This window comes from Limanda limanda, chromosome 16 (assembly GCF_963576545.1).
Source record: "Limanda limanda chromosome 16, fLimLim1.1, whole genome shotgun sequence".
Taxonomy (NCBI): Eukaryota; Metazoa; Chordata; class Actinopteri; order Pleuronectiformes; family Pleuronectidae; genus Limanda; species Limanda limanda.
This window is the reverse complement of record NC_083651.1, coordinates 16657885-16675208: the sequence shown is the minus strand read 5'-3', so window position 1 is coordinate 16675208 and position 17324 is coordinate 16657885. Positions and strand designations below refer to the sequence as shown.

At 41.7% G+C, this 17324-nt stretch overlaps 2 protein-coding genes across 2 annotated transcripts in view; both read left to right on the top strand.

Annotated features, from left to right (window-relative positions):
* Window positions 1-11361, top strand: part of myo3b (myosin IIIB) — a 59819-nt gene extending 48458 nt beyond the window's left edge. The window contains exons 34-37 of the mRNA XM_061088905.1: window positions 4374-4474; window positions 4852-4898; window positions 5283-5436; window positions 11314-11361. Coding sequence (XP_060944888.1) covers window positions 4374-4474; window positions 4852-4898; window positions 5283-5415 — 281 coding nt within the window. The 3' untranslated portion in view covers window positions 5416-5436; window positions 11314-11361. The remainder of the gene's footprint in view (window positions 1-4373; window positions 4475-4851; window positions 4899-5282; window positions 5437-11313) is intronic.
* Window positions 11362-14774: 3413 nt separating this feature from the next.
* sp5a (Sp5 transcription factor a) lies at window positions 14775-16268 on the top strand. Its single transcript, XM_061089204.1, has 2 exons — window positions 14775-14825; window positions 15186-16268. Exons 1-2 carry the CDS (start codon window positions 14775-14777, stop codon window positions 16266-16268), a joined length of 1134 nt encoding a protein of 377 aa, XP_060945187.1.
* Window positions 16269-17324: the final 1056 nt, after the last annotated feature.

Sequence of the window (17324 nt, the reverse complement as noted above, 5' to 3'; positions counted from 1 at the left end):
CCGAAAAGAGCAAACTGTGCTAGGCTTTCTTTTGAAAAAGGGAGGAATCAATATTGCATGAACCACACAGCCTCTGTATTCCCAGTCGACCATTATTCCACCCCACCCCAAACAGCAGACGTTACCCACGATCATTTAGCGAACCCCCAGCGTGAGCCACTGTCTGACCCCTTCCCAGCTCTGCCTCTCCATGTCCAAGCCGTGCTCCCCTGCCAGAAGCCAGTTTGTCTGCCTCCCTGCCTGTAATATATCTGCAGGAGCAGCATTCCTCTGGGGCTGGCCTGGATCAAATGGCAGTGATTTCCCAAACAGAGGCACAGAGATGGGAGGCTTGACCCATCCTCTGATCTGCTACACGCTCTAATAGCTGCAGGTCAGGATGGATAAATGGAGATGTTGAACTCCCATGGGTGATGTTCTGGGCTCCAGATCAGCAGCAGGATGTTGGAGCCCACAGATTAAGGCCTGAACGATTTATAGGAGAACATCAAATTGTGTTTTTCTCAACTAATACAGTATTTTAAATTGTAATTATTTTCTATAAACTTAACTGCAGGCCTGTGTTGTACATTTTACAAAATAAAATAAGATTAGATCTGATAAATAAGGCACATGTTATTGTGCTTAACGATTAATTAATACAATTATGTATTTTTATAATTAATAATGTATAGGATGAAATAATAATGCTAACATCTCTACTCTGTAGTTGCATAACTGACAGAAGTGACATACTTAATGTGTCTGAAATCGATGTGAGACAACCTCAATCCCTGAGACTCCGTGCTGTTGTTCATTCTCAACAACACAAAGTCTATACAGTCATGGCAGCAGCTCTGTGGGGTTATATTTAGACACAGTGCAGCTTTGATCTTAATTCTTATGTCAGCATGCTCACAGTGACAATACTGGTTTAACAGGTACAGCACATTTACCATCCTTGAGCTATCTTGAGTTAGCATGCTAGTTTAAGCCCTAAAGACTTGCTATGATCTAAATAGTGTCCTTTTTTTGCAGGTACTTGATTATCAAATGTAAAACCCAACAAAAAACATTTCAACAGGATGATGGTGCTAGAAAAATCATGGCATCTCCCAAAATATATTACAGTTCATCATGAGGGGAGCATGAATATGTGAACCAAGTTTCATGGCAGCATATCCAAGAATTGTGGAAACATTTAACTCAAAACCATGAATGTTTTAAGCGTTTTAAGAATCCTCCTGTGCTACACATGTTATTATTACTGAGGTAGCCTGTATATAAACATCTCTACTTCCCTCCACTATCCAGAAATGTGTACATTTGGACCTATAGTTTATGCGGTAGTATTTGCTGGATGGAGCCGTAACTTTACTATCTTTCCAATGTACATTTTGACCAATCATTAATTAGTCTCAACTATCAATAATGAACTTTCACCCTGTTTATAAAGCATCACTTAACTAATTAAACCCGAACTTAGTTTACAAAATTAACACTCGCACAAACATCAGCGTAAGCAACCCTAAATGACCAAGAACAAGAAAACATCTTTAAGTACAATGTATTTGACCGGCTTTTTAGTATGGTCCATGTTACAATAATAACATGGAGGAGGCAGGGTTTATGACCTATATTGCAACCAGCCTCTAGGGGGCAATCGAAACACCCTGGCTTCACTTTTGAGGAGCTGTCATATCGTCCATCTTTGTATACAGTCTATACAATAAACAGATAAGATATTAGCCCAATTAATTGTAACTCGTTAGATTTATCAGTTACACCAAAGCCAGTGATCAGTTTGAACTTTATATATTTAAAATTAAAATCTTTCAGATTAAGATTTTGAGATAAAAGCTTTAAATTGTTCAGCAGTTCTCTCTTTTAGTTACAATCAAGAGTCTTAAACAAACAGGAAGTCTGATTCTCTAATGTTTGCTCTGAATGTAGTTTTGGGTCGGTGCCTCACTTGTTTTCATATTTGTGGAGTTCATATTTTATTAAGATAAAACATATGCTTGTTAAGAACCAAAAACAGGCTCTTTTTAGACTGTTTTAAAGTAGGATTCAGTTCCGAAACTTTGTCCAAGGCCGTCAGAATTCATTATTTGTGATTGAGTGCTTTGATGCAATTTCAGGGGAATTAAACATTTCCTTATCAAACCCATTTTCTGCATCATTAGCCCAACATTGTCCTACATACTGACATTGTTTTGTTTTTGTTAAAAGAGAAAGGTACAAATGTTTATTTGTGCAGGTTCATTTAATCTGTTATTATCAGCCTGTGATGCAGATACAATGGTTCTCTCAGTTTTAAAACAACATGTTGTATAGTTTATCTCAATGATACATCTAAATATTAAGAGTGATTATGATGTAGCCACACCAAGCTACTTGTCAAGAGAAAATATACTGGGCCATATTTTTTTTACAGTTACATGAGCTCCATCCAAATATCCTCAAATACTCAGGGGCAGCAGGGATTCAGACAGTGGCTTGTTAGCGCCTCTGAGGCATGGAGAGATAAGATTCACGGTAAAAGTTGGCTAATATCTCTGAACTGACAGGAACTTTCTGGGCATTTAAGCAGTGTGACTTTAGTAAACCTGCACTGGTTTGAATAACATCAAGAAAACCGAGGAAAGATGGGGGGGCTGAGGAGAGGGGCCTGCTCTTTGATGTATAGGATTGAGATGTGATGAGGTCTGTTCAAAGTGAGTACAAAGTAGTGTTAAGATGGAAAAAGCAAATGCAGCTTTAGTCAAGGTAGAGAAGCCGGGGTAGTGAGAGATGATGAAGAAATGTCCTGTCTCAACAAGATGAAACGTTATCTGACATTAAATATATATGCTCCCTTGTAAAGGTGGCTCAGCTCTAAAGCGCACTTTTGTAAGCGAATTCCAAGATTGTGGTAAGGCTTCATAATTTACTTGTGTTTGAATAATCAAAATTCTTTTCTATCTTTAGTGAGACATCAATAACATTTCACTGTCTGTGCTTTGATAATTAATTCATTCTTCGGATTTCATTCACACAGTTTAGTTTTTTTAAATCGGGGGAAAACAACTTAACGCAGCCACAGAGGACTCGTGCAATGGATGGGAATCCTAGTGTGAATGTTTGCGTTTCAGGAGGTAACAAGGTGAAGATCAACTCCCAGGAGTCGCCGATCAAATCCCAGGATGTGTCTGTGTTTCATGGGCTCGATATGCCGAAGGGAAATATTGCTTTTCCATCTATACATTTTACTGTGCTATATAAAGATATACTCAAAAGCATTTAAAAATGGCTCAGGGCTTATACAGATCAGAAAAGTGCCTTAGGAATTCACAACCAAAGGATGATTAGCTTAGTTAGCATCAAGACTGGAAATGCCGCTAGCCAAGCCCTGTCTCCACATCAACCTACCAACACATTTAAATACACTTTTGATAGTTTGAGGAAAAAATAAGCTGATGTCTAATGAAGCTAGAACCAACAGATGATTATCTTATCTCAGCATAGAAACTGGAAAAGGGAGGTGTAGCTTTAGATTGATGGTTTTACTTTTGGACATAGCAAGGTTGTTTCTCAATGCGAAGCTAAGGTAACCCATGTTGTTTTTGGCATGTTCAGATATAGTCAGATATCACTTGATTTTTTTCATCGAATCTTAAAAGTGTTTTATTTCAAGAACTATTGGATGATTTCACATTATACTAGGGTTTGACCGGCAGCTTACTAAAATACATTCTATCACATTTTGGATGTTTTCGCTTATTTCCCAGGGAATAGTTCATGGATCTTGATGAAAACAATGAGGCACATTTAGGGAACTAATCTCTATGAGTGTTTGCAATTTGTTGATGTTTGACAGAATTTAAGGACCCGTTGGGCCTTGGCGTAGGTATGCCATCTTCTGATTCTAGTTTGCCACAATTGTCTGCAAAATGTTGTGTGATTTCTACTGTGAAGGTATGGTAAGATCTGATCTGAGCATCAGTTTAAGCCGATTCAGGAATTAAATTAACCTTCTCTGTGAGACTTGGCCACAGTATATACCACACACATCACAGTTTCACCTCAGCCTCTTGCAGTGGGGCTGTTTGGCAAACTTAACTTGTCATCATCTGTGTACCTGTGAGGGGAGATATAATTCGATTTGGTTTATATGTGTGGATTTGTGTAACGTTAAGCTGTTATTGAGTCAGCTCATCAGTGAAATTACATAATCTCACCAAAGTATCAAATGTTTGCCACTTTGTCACCCACGAGGGTGCAGATTTGAAAAGTCGTGGGGCAGGATCTGTTTACTGCTGCTGTCATCACCGTCGATGTCATTTTGGTGCTTCTTCTTGTTGTTGTTGTTTTTTCATAGTTGGATCATTGCCCTCGTTTTTCCTCTGTTGCAGGTCCAGTGATGAAGCTGCAGCAGAGAACTCCTCGCCGGCGGGGCCAGCAGCCCAAGCTGCTCAACAGCCCTGAAGACAGCCTCTACTACAACCAGCTAAATGTGAGTTCAAAGTGCCGATAAGGCCTTTGTCTGACTTTGGTTCCACATGATAATACAATTAAACCTACCTGTGCCAGACCCTGGAGCCCCACCCCCACGCTTCTCTGCCTCTTGTCTTGAACATGCGCTTATGCTCTTTATCTGTTGCTTTCATGTCAGGATGTCTGCCTTCACGGTGAATAATTGATGTGGTTTATCAAAGCTGAGCAAGATGCATGCTTCATCAGACTCACTTGAGCCCTTTGATCAGAAAAAAATTATGCTGTGACTTCTGATATTATCAGCATCTGCTCGCATTCAACACAAAATCACTTTGAATTAAAAATTAATGACTCTCTGCTCATCTTTTGACTGTGTGCTCTTGGCCCTTTCCTCAGAGAACTCTGGATTACCAGGGGAGCAAGAGGAAGCCGAGAAAACTTGGGTAAATAACTGCTTTCCTACTTACAGCAACTCTAAACAGAGCAGGCCCTTTGTGGAATAGGAGAATCCAGAAATGGAGTTGTTTTCTCATAATGTAAATGGAGAGCCGAAAATAACAGGGTTTTTATGAGCAGTTGCTCTGCGTCATTAGAGAGGGAGTTACATATTAGGGCTTTGTCAGCATGCTAATTTAAGTTGTTGAAGGTCTGACTTGTATTTGTTCTATAAATTACGTCCTGGTTCAGATCAGCGAGAAGACGACGCCTGAACGCCTCATCTGCAAATGTTGTTTTTATATCCGCATGTCTGTTTTATCCCATCACGAAAACTCAGTTTGTAGCGCAGCCACTTCTGACCACTTTCTTTTCCTTCTTCCGCATCACAGTCAAATCAAAGTGCTGGATGGAGAAGATGAGTACTACAAATTACTGTCAACAGTGGAGTCGATCCCTGAGGAGGACTACGCGCCCGCCCCCTCTCCCGCCCTTTCTGCTGGGCCGCTCGTCAGTCAGAGCTGAGCCTTACAACCATGTCAACCGGTAAGACAGATGCAGCAGACATGTAGACAGACACTCCAAAGAACATCCTCCGTGTTGGAAGTGCTGTGGTGTGTGGAGCCAGTGGCAGCCGTGCGAAATAAGCGCCCTGCACAGGCAGTAGCCTCAGCTGTGAATCTTAAGTGGTCAGAAAGTGTTCACATGGAACAAGTTACTCATCAGTGACTTTATACTAACACTTTTATAAGGATTGTGCCATTTTCCCTGAAGTGACTTGACAGTTCCTCTGTTTCTGAGGATCTGATAGTGAGAGACGCTACATTTTGTAAGAAGAGGGGCTCTAGACATCCTCCTAATCTTTTTGTGGTCTTGTATACTTGACTTGCTGCTATCGTATAGTATCGTCTCAATATGGAAAAAATTCATAATATCATTTTGATTTTTATAATTTACCAGGGTCTTGAATCCTTCAATGAATAAGAAATTACTAGCTGGCTCTTAAATGGCTGTGAAATGTTAAAGATGTTGCATCAATAAATGAATTAATGACGTTGGATGTAACATCATCATGTAGTGCAGAGGAGGGGTGGTGACTTTTTGATAAAAATATCTTGCAGTTTATCATGTATGTTATGTATTTTACTGTCTCGGTCCTAAGTCTAAGAAATATTTAAAATATTAAATAAATTAGACAAAACGTTTGTATTTTATTTATTATGTTTTGTGTGATGGATCTATGGTCAAAACAGCCAAAGTAGTCAATTTAAATTGATGTGAACTCAAGAAAATAAGCTATCCTTTTCATTTTTAGCTTTAACTAGTAGATGTTGTATGATCTAACATTTAAATGACATTAATATTATAATTCAAATTTATAATTTCCTTTGTAAGATTTTCCAAATCGACCCATCATTCAAATACCACTTTATATTTACAACAAGGAGTCCTCCCCCTTCATCTTGGAGTGTGTTTCTAAACTCGTGGTGTTTTCCTGACATGGAAACATTTACCTATTTTCAAGCATTATGTTTGTTGTTGGAGACAGATCCTTTCTGAACCCTGAAACTCTGGTGATGAGAGCTCCCACAGCGAGCTGCCTGTAGTTTGAGGGTCTTTGTGCTGTCTGAGTGCTGGAATCACCACACATAGCCTCACAGAGGCAGAGCCAGACCTCACTTTGAATTTCACCCTAAATACAGGAATTTTCTTTAAAGATGTGAAGTGTCGGAAATGCAGGGCTGGCGAGTTGATTTGTAGAGGGTTTTTTTTTCTCTTTTCAATTTGCATATCATTTACTGCATCTCCCTTTGTTGACACCCGAGGGCCTGAGAGGAGATTTTGATCTTAATAGGAAGAGTAGGGTGGTATGACTGAGGATCTCATCCTCCTTATACTCAGCAGGGAAAACATTAGAGCTCTGCCTAGACAGTGAGACCGGCTTCACTTTCAGGTTCAGGTTCACGAGAATCCTGGTGGGTTGAAAGAGGCCCAAAGTGTTTGTCATTTCCCTCAGCTCGGTGCTGTGGAGGTCAGGAGTAGGATGAGACGCTGACGACTGACTCATCAACGAAACATCAGTGGTCATCCATAATTAAAAACAAAGTATGATAGGAATTTAACTTGATAGATGGATTAAAACCACCAGTTTTATCACCTGACAACACTTCCTACCATGACTATGCTGTTTGTTGCTGTTGTAGTGAACAACCACAATGCTTGTTCACACAAACTCGACACAGTGAGGAATTAAGTTTTCAATCTTAAGTAATAGTTGAAATACACCAAAATACTATCGTGCAAGTAAGAGTTCTACATTAAAAATGTAAGTAAAAGTATGTAAGCACGTATGAGCAGTGGATAAATTGATTATCTACTTGTGATTTCATTGGATTATCGTTATTATTAGTGATAAATTAACCTTGAACTCATATAGTATACTGTTAAATGGATTTATTGAATAACAAATTTCCTGCCGAAAAGTCTTTAAGTAGCATAAAATGCAGATACAAGTAAAGTGACCTGTATTTGGACTTATGGACAATGCAAATGTACTTAGTTACATCCCACCACGGCTAGTAGAAGACGAAGAAAAGATGGAACACACATCAACCATCATTATTCAAAAAGCTCATTCCGTGATTTAAATAAAAAATAGCTCACCAAATTAAGCTCCATCAATAATATATCACTAGTCTTTTCAATTTGCCATATGTAACCCTACTGAAGATTCCGAGGTAATAGTCTGGACCACTGGCAGTGTTATAATGTGGTGTCACAGTTAGTTCATAAGCATTTCACCTCCGGTCGTAGCCACAGATCCTACAATAATTAAAATCCTCGCTGTGCATTACTCCCTTGCTGGGATAGTTGGTTCCTCTGAAGAGCCGTCTGAAATAGGTCACCCCAGCACCCTGTAGTGCATCTTAAAAGTACACTGAATCAATTAAGTGTGATCATGCTCCCCTGATTATTTTGGCCCTGTTTTACCACAGAGAGGAATTTCAAATAGGCTCACTCGTTTGAATAACAAGGTTGGACTGTGGTGACAAATGGTGCCAGAGTGGGTGTTTCTTCCCCTGTTTTTCACTGCCAAATTAACTCCCTGGCTGATTGCCTGCGTTAGCATATGAGAGGAGGTGAGCGGAGGTGTGTACGTAATTGCCTTGCTTAGCTGATTATGCGCTGCAGAAGGAAAAATGTTATGAAATACTGTTGTCACTCTCGGGAAACATGTTCTGACCTAATGAACTGATGCGTCTGCGTCTGCTTGGACTGCTGGTCGCCTTAGCACAGCGTCAAGTTCGGCTTCGAGGCCCGACACCTGTGTTTTCTTTAATGCGACTTCGTAAATCCAACTCCCTCTTGTTTTTCCTCATTAAATCTGACAACATCTGGCGTGCTAGAGAGGGGCTCCTTTAATGTGGCTGCCGTTGCTGCTGGTGTTATTTTTGCCATTCTGCCTATTTTCTGCATGTGCTGAACTTTCATTAGAGCTCCATCCAAGCCGCAGCCACAAACACTGTTTTCTAAAAGTTTTAAATCACCTTTATGAAAATCGCTCAAGCTGCAGCCTTAACAAATGATGAAAAGCTTTTATTTTCTAAAGAAGTATACTTACCTTTTCACCTAATAGTGTTGTCTCACTTCAAAGGGAGCGCACGATTAGGCCAACATTGTCCTGCTTCTGTATCCTTTGAGTTCAAAGGGAGAGTTTGAATACCTGTATTTCATGTGCAGCCTTTTCAAATACTGTTTTAATGCAGTTTATGTGCTCTTGATATCCAGATGTGTCAGATTTACCCCACTGTAGAATATAGCACACTACATTATGGTTGCATACAACAGCATTTTGCATAACTAAAGAATTAATGTCGCGTCTTCTTCCTTAATAGTTTTTGTTCCTCTGAACTTCAAGGACAGAGGATGAACAAACGCCTTAAGTAGCTACATACTCAGCATTGTGACGCTCTTTCCCGGCTAATGATTGGCGCCAAAGAAAGTGGCATAACATGAGCGTCGACCAGATGTCAGAAGTGCGTCGAGGGCTCTGAGAAAAAGAACATTCCCTAAAGACGGCATTAATAAAGAACCTGGTCGAGCCTGTGGAGAAGGAGAGAGTGAGAGGCAAAGAGGAAGGAGGAGATAAAAGAGTCTGTTGAGTAGATACATCAAAGGTCTGTTAATGACAAGGGGATGCCATTAGGGTTACAGTGGCTTTTGTTTCAGCTTCCTCACACCTGCAGTTTGTTGAGGGCTCTCTATGCACTGTTTTGTTGTCTAACATTTGCATGAATGTTAAATGCATGCATGAGGGCTGCCACTCTTGGAGTTGACCAGATGTTTTGGTCAAAACGACAGCTTCCCTTTTCATTTGCAGAACAGGCTGCCACTGTAAAGAGGGATAAAGAGGAGGCTCACATAGAACAAGGGGAACCGTATGGAAAAGCTGTTATCCTGTACACCATGAAATTTATTGACTTAAAAGTTTTCTCAGTGCCTCCGGTGCTGGAGTGGGATTTGACAAATCAGAGCGTGAAATTGTGATTAGCCTCTCTCAGTTTGTAGACGGACTGGGGCACCAGCAGACTTGGCATGGCCAAAGGTGTAACCTGTTTTGTTTTGCCCCGGCACTGCTTTCCCAGATGGTGGGACCAGCTGCCACTGAATAAATGCTGGACGGTTAACAGTGTGAGAATTACCGCGGCCTTGTTTCAGTTTGGAATGCATAACGGAAAGCTTGTCTTTTTTGCCACTGCCAGGAGGTGCAGGGACGTATCACCTGGTGTTCAACCTAACGATCATTTTATTAAGGTCAGATTAAACTGGTGTGTGTTAAAACTGCTCTAAAAACCTGTCCAGCGGCTCCTATGTATTTCTTTTATTTGCTTAGTTGTGAATGGAGCCCCACGTAGTTGATTTACTGTGTTATTGCAGGATTTCTTTACATTTCTGGTAAGATACACATCAGCAGTAGAGTCAGACCACTAAGCAACCACCTACGTACTTTCTGTCTGCAGACTGACACCAATGCTTGTATGTCAAGAAAATCACGTGATCTCCGCTTGTGGAATTAATACGTCACTTCCTGCCTCGGCTTGCTGCTGCCGGCTGCACCACCTCTAGCCTGAATAATGCGGAGGATTTGTCGCAGTCGTGAATGCGTCTTTGCAGAGAACCTCCCGCTGCGTTGTGCATGTGTGAAAAGCAAACTGCGGATTAGGTCCGGACCCAATTCTCCGGACTTCCCCGCAGGTCATGTCTGAAAACGGCTTTAGATTATTATTAAACCTTGTGCAGCAAGGAATACTCCTGTACTGTTAAATACAGTGTTTAAACTGAATAGATTGATGTTGAAACTATCAAGCTCTTAGTGCCTTGCTCAAGTGCTCAGTGGCAATATCAACTGGAAAGTCGTCACCAAAGTGAATGACTGTTACGAGATTTAATGATATCTTTTGAAAAACATCAACCAGTTCTCTTTAAACCACTTGATTATTTAAGGACCTCCTGTCCTTGGCATTGCAGTGTAATAACTGATGTCTTTTTATTGTAATTTTTCCTGGGAGAGCGCTGCAGGCTGTGACCCGAGCTGTACATCATCATAGAGGGGGAGGATATCCCCTTTTTAAGGCTGGATTAACACATGCAGGGTGGGCCGGGAGAAGGTAAAATGACCTGTCCTGCCTTACATGACCCCAGGCCCACCCCGCACATTGCCAAGGCTTTGCTCTTTGCTCTTGAATATGCAGAGGTCCCCTGCCTCAGAGACTCGGAGGAGAGAGAGAAAAGAGTTGTATCGCGTTGCAGGGAAAATTAGTGAGACCAAAGTTGGAGTTTCTGTGTGTTGGGGGCTGCGAACAATGGCAGCTCTCTGTCAGACAGCAACTTCAAAGGTCTGCTGAGTGACTGCTCTGAGTTATACTTTGTTGTAGATCACTGAGGAAATTCACAGATGTTTTCTCATACGAGACACCATTATAGCGGCTCAAGTACCCAGTAGCCCCGAGCGTCTCTCTCTCTCGCTCTCTCCCCTCTCCCTCTCTCCCTCACTCTCCTTCTCACATATGCAGCCCGCCCCCCCCCACTCTCACCCTCTCCCTTACCCTCCCTCATCCCAAGTCTCTGATATCTCTCGTATGAGACAGATGTGGAACCTGTTTTCGCTCCAACTGTCCAGAGAATAGGGAAAGTTAAAAAGGGGTTCATGTTGTGGCGTTGCCCCTCGACTCTGTCAAATCCACAGAGCTGAACTGTCAGTTCACTCAGGATGTCAGAATCACACACAGCTCCCTTCTATCACATCCACCCGTGGTCAATTCAATAAGTTGCACATTAAATGATTTAACCTGAAAATTGTAGAATGATTATGAATGATGTTCCGGTCGTGCTGCATAATTAGTTTTTCTGTCTCCTCTGCAGATTGACGTCTTCATCACCGAACTGGACCAAAACAAAATGCATCTCAACAGTACACTTTTCATTTATTGTATATTATTATTTATTTATAGAAAATTTCTGTTTTATATGAGTCTAATAAATGTATTTAAACCATTGACTTTGATTATCTTCCTTGTAGTTAATTGTCTTTTTCATATTTAATGCAAAACTTTTAAAAGTATGTAGAAGAATACATGAGCACCTTCACGCTCACACTTTCATTGAAAGTGATTGCTATGAGTTGATTCTTTGATCAGCTCTTTGTTTTAAACTCAGAAATCCACATTTCTAAGCAAAATAGAAATGCGATGTGATGCACTTATTCACCTTGTTGTTTTCTATGATTTTGATTGTTAGTAGATTCAAAAAATGCCTGCTTCCATTGCGACAACTGTTGACAGTTTTGTCTCCTGTATCCACTGCAAGACTTTATCTTCTTTTAAAATATTCAGCTAATCCCTGCTGCAGCTCTGTACATGTCTGCACCTCTCAACCGCGTTTCTGTTGATCGACTCTCTGCTTTATGCTTTTAAGTACTTTATGAAGTACACGGATGGTATTGACTGATACCGTGTTCAAACCTTTGAGTATCCAGCCAGAAAACTATTGCAGTAGGGTTTCCTTCAAGTTAATTTCCCCATCAAATGCCAGAGGAAATTTTCTTTTAGCCAAACCACTGCTGAGGTGACCTGCAAAACTTGAGTCACGGCCATTAGACGGTGAAGGTTTGGAGCAAGTAAATTACCTCGGGGACTGGACATTGTGTCAACGCACACAGTCAGGAATTTCTTACAAACTGTATCAAAGTCCTGCTCCGGCAGAATCCTCCCTTAGATGGAGTCCCATTGAGATGCATCATAATGTAAGAACTTGCATTTGGGGCTGAACCGAGTATCTCAAAGGAAGATACTGATAATTTAAGCTGATGGCTCATAACATTGATGCAGTTGTCACCTATGGCAGATTTTCTTCCTTGCATTGCATGACAGCTCATATGTAAAGCTGATTTAAGTTAAAATCCACCCTAAGGCAGAGTTAATAGACTCAAGTTTAAGGTCCACATCCCTGCTTTTCAGAAATGCAGAAAAGGGGATTTTTTTGGGTGGATTGTCCATTTAACAAAAATAAACTGACAGCTCTTTGCTGCACAGATGCAAACTTATTGTAATTCAGTTAGTCCACTTTAGCTAACTGGCCATTGCAAATAGTTAGCACGGTGTAGCTAATGATTGTATGTAGTCATGGTTATGAAATCATTTGCTAATACTTTATAAGCAATGACTACAAATGGGTTTTGGGTTGCCAGGGTGTGATCCTCCTTCTGCTTGATACGGTTTTAACATATACAGTGAATGTGTGTAAAAACCCTTTATCAATGACTTACCAACATATTGCTGACTTGATAAACTGGTCGAAAATGAGAAGCTATGAGTATTTACCAACATTCATAACTCTATTTTGCCCTAATAGAAATGTTAGACACCTCACAAGGATTTGTTTACAACCTGGCAACTCAAAACATAAATCTGTTCACCTGTTTTTATCTCCTTTATGTCAAAATCATTCAACACCCAGATAACCTAAGTAAATACATGTACGTCACTAATGTACTCAACAAGTCGCTAATGGCTTGGATAATAGTAAATAATAATATTGATGCTGCGGTAAAGATCAGTTAATAATAAGGATTTGGAATATGAGCCTTATTAAAAAGTTTCACTAATGTTTATTGATCATTAAAGTAACTTCCATCCACACATTCAGAGGTTGCGTTCGTTTATAACCTGACCTGCAGGAGGATATTCAGTAAAGGTGTGAAGGCGCCAAAAAATGTACAAACACTCTCTTGTGTAAATTTGGCTCGGAATTCAAAGCAATGATCTTTTCTTTCTCTGCTTATTTTCTATAAACGTAACTCTGTGCGCTTCTTCACCAACAGCTGCCATAAGTTGATGTAAACAAGGTTAATCTCCTCTGTTTTTTATTTTATTATCATTCAACGGTGTGACTACACCACTCCTGTAGCCAGTTTTGTAGTTTAACATGGCTCCAGTGCAGCCCAGCAGGACTCCTCCTTTCCCTCATGACTGTGTATAAAGCTGTGGGAGAGGACTGGGAACATTAATCCCTTCAAAGGAACAGATCTAATTCAAAATCTGCCGCTCCAAACTAGTTGAGAGGACAGTGATTGTTTCTGCAGGGAAGCCAGATAAAGATCAGAGGGTTGATATAGAAAACTACAACTTCCATTTCAACTGCTCTCCCACCAAAGTTTGGATGTTATCTCGTGAAAACTGCATACTTCTGCCTTCATTAAACAAAAAAGGGAAAAATGTGATGTGATATGTCAGTTTAGCCTTTGTTTTAAAGTTTCTTTAAATTACAATCTGTTTGATTTGGACTCTGCAGTGGGATTTTGAACGTAAACTTCCTCCTCAGATATATTGACATATGGATGTTTATAAGGAAACCTAACAGAGCTGTCACTTTTGTGTTGCTGTTGTCACCTGATTTAAAAAACAGAGCTTCCGCCTGTGTGACACGTTAACGAACATTCATTTGAATTAGCTTGAGAGTTAAGATTGTATTGCTCGACAAAGGGGGCGAGAGAAAGAGAAATCTCAATTAGTGATAAGTTGTGATAAAACATCTGATTGAAATGCGAGAAGGAGAGAGAAGCGTCGAAATAAGTCAGTGGGGGCATAATTAAGTGTTTAATGCTGTGTTGCGGTTCAAAGGCACAACAAAGACAAGGTTTTTAATTCAAATTAGAAATGAGAACTTTGTGTTGAGTCACTTGATTTAGGTCTCTCTCTTTCCTCCGTCAAGCGAGTGAGGCAACTGCTCTCCGAGATCTCCAGAGATAACAATGTCATATTGTCACATAGGGTTCTGCTACAAATCCTTAATTACAAAAAGAGGATCAGATGACTTACAGCATCCAATACCGGGGTCTCCAGGCGGCATGAGGGGGTCTTTGATCAAGAAAATCCAATTATTTGTGTATATACATTTCCCACATAGTGATTACTTCATTAATTGTCCCGCCTTTATCTCCTCCCTGCCCATCCCCCCTAATAATCAGCCCCTTTATCCGGACCAACAAACACACCATTGGAGCTTTGTGGATTCAAAGGATTTGCTTTCCCCCTCTCAAAGAGCCGCCATTCTTTGATGATTGGGCAGCGGCGAACTTCAAAGTAATAAATCTTATTTCTGACTGGCTGGCGGCCCACCAAAGTCCTTATCAAAGCCTAAGAAGTGATCCCTCAGTCTTCAGATACACCGCGGAGATCCGGAGGAGAGGAGCCACCGAGGAGGAGGCAGGCACCGCTGCACCAGCTCTTCTTCCACATTTATCTGAATTACAACTTTTTTTATTTTTTATTTTTAATTTGGGTTTATTCCGTCCAGAGGCAGGAGGAGGACGCCTTTTTCAAACCATGGCGGCGGTGGCGGTGCTGCGGAATGAGACACTCCAGGCTTTTCTCCAGGTCGGTGCGCCACTATACTTTCTACTTTTTCACGACTTTTTTAATAAACTTGTAAAAAAAACTCGCTCAACCTCGAGGATCTGCGTTGCATGGCTGCACTTCAGACTTCTCCATCGCTCGGTGTCATATAATTTAATTGCCAACACTTAATAGCGTGCGTGTTAATGATTCCTGCGTCAACTTTTTTATGTCACATTCACACGGTTCAGGCTGCGGGATCGATTTAGTGCGCATGAAACTCAAACCATCCCAGCATTTAAGAATAATAAAAAATTAAAAAAAAGACGATGAACGCTTTACCTCATTAAATGTCTTGAGTAATGATTGTATTATAAACATATCCGTGTGTCCTCTCTCCAGGATCGCACTCCGAACTCCTCTCCAGAGAACTGTAAGCACTCTCCGCTGGCTCTCCTGGCCGCCACTTGTAACCGGATCGGACACCACCACGGGTCCGGCCACACGGACTTCCTCCAGGTCCAGTACGACCCCACGCTGGGCTCCCCCTCGCGTTTGTTTCACCCGTGGACCAGCGAGGGGAACCCGGGGAGCAACTCCACTTTCGGACTATCCTCCAAACCCCAGCTCCTCCAGAGCTCCTTCAGCGGGCACCACGAGCTGCCCCTCACCCCCCCGGCGGACCCCTCGTACCCCTATGACTTCTCCCCGGTGAAGATGCTGCCTTGCTCCATGCAGTCCCTGCAGGCCACCTGCCCCCCCACCTACGTCCCGGCGGTCAGCTACGCGACCCCAGCTCCCATTCCGTCCGCGATGTCAACTTTTGTCACGGGACCCTCCGGCCTTATGCACCACCACCACCACCACCAGCACCACCACCAGCAGCAGAGACAGGTGTCCCCGAGCCCCGGGGAGGACATCCCGTGGTGGAGCCTGCAGCAGGGGAACCACGTCAGCCACTCCGCCTCGCTGGGTCACCACCGCTTCCAGCTGCAGAGGGGACTGGTACTGGGACACACGGACTTCGCCCAGTACCAGACGCAGATCGCCGCCCTCCTGCACACCAAGTCCCCGCTGGCGACTGCCCGGCGGTGCAGGAGGTGCAGGTGTCCCAACTGCACCTCCTCCACGTCCAGCGACGAGCCCGGCAAGAAGAAGCAGCACATCTGCCACATCCCGGGCTGCGGGAAGGTGTACGGGAAGACGTCCCACCTGAAGGCGCACCTGAGGTGGCACTCCGGGGAGAGGCCGTTCGTGTGCAACTGGCTCTTCTGCGGGAAGAGCTTCACCAGGTCGGACGAGCTGCAGAGACACCTGAGGACTCACACCGGGGAGAAACGCTTTGTGTGCCCGGACTGCTGCAAGAGGTTCATGAGGAGTGACCACTTGGCCAAACACGTGAAAACGCACCAGAACAAAAAGGTCAAGTGCCACGACAAGACTCTGGACCACGTCAAAAGGGAGGACACGAGGAATATGTTGTAACCCACTTTATAGTCCTTCTAAAACCGTAGACATCATAGTGCAATACAGTCTGTCCTACATTAGTTAACAGTTTCTATACATGGGGCATTTTGTTTCTTTCCTCGGGTTGATTTCTCACATCCTGACAAGGCTTCCCGACATTGCTGGTCTGTGTAACACATTTTTTTGGTCTGTGTACATATAAAAGTTTCATAAGTTAATTTTGGGACCATGGAGAAGTTCTAGGTCATGAGTTTGAATTCAGTGTCTTTGTCGTATCAAGGAAGACGAGTTTTCAACTTGTGTGTTGATCATTGTCTTCGGTGGAAGATTTCACTCCCCTGTACATTATATTCAATAGCTTTTGTTGAATGAAAGTGTCCGTTTTTCGCTCCATATGGGGCTGTTTTTAAAAAGCATGCTCTTGAAAAGATCTGCTATTGTTGATATGACCCAAATACTGTGTGAGAATAAAGATTATAACATTTCCCCTTCTCAGAATAATTCCTTCCATCTCCCTCAGTTATATGAGCGACGAGACGGTCAGTGTTTTATATTTGCTAAGAAACTGCATATGATATTACCTGGAATAATATATGTGTGCTTTGTAAACTGGTGTCAAAAGTTTTGCAAGTTAAGTTCTACATTTTTTAACTAAATTAAAACCAGTAAATGTGATAAACAGATGTTGTCCCTTGTGGTGACAAATGTGATCTTTACTTTGTACCTCTAGAAAAAGATCAAAAAAGTAATTTACCCCAAAATGGGTCTTTGTATATTATTTTGAAATTTTATTCCAGTCTGAACTCTCATTGTTTTTGTCTCGTACAACCTTAAAAAAATCTTAAATTACATTTAGGTATGGTTGGTCTGCACTGTAATGGAAAATCCTTACAGAAATATGTTGGAAATGTATATATATGATTTCAAACAATTCCCAATACAGTGTTAAATGATGAAATGTAGCTGTGTGACTGCTGACAATCAGCCAACAACTGTGTTAAATCTGACATAATTCATGTAAATATTTCCTCTCCACTGAATAACCCGAGCGCTTCATAGGTGCACACAGGTGCA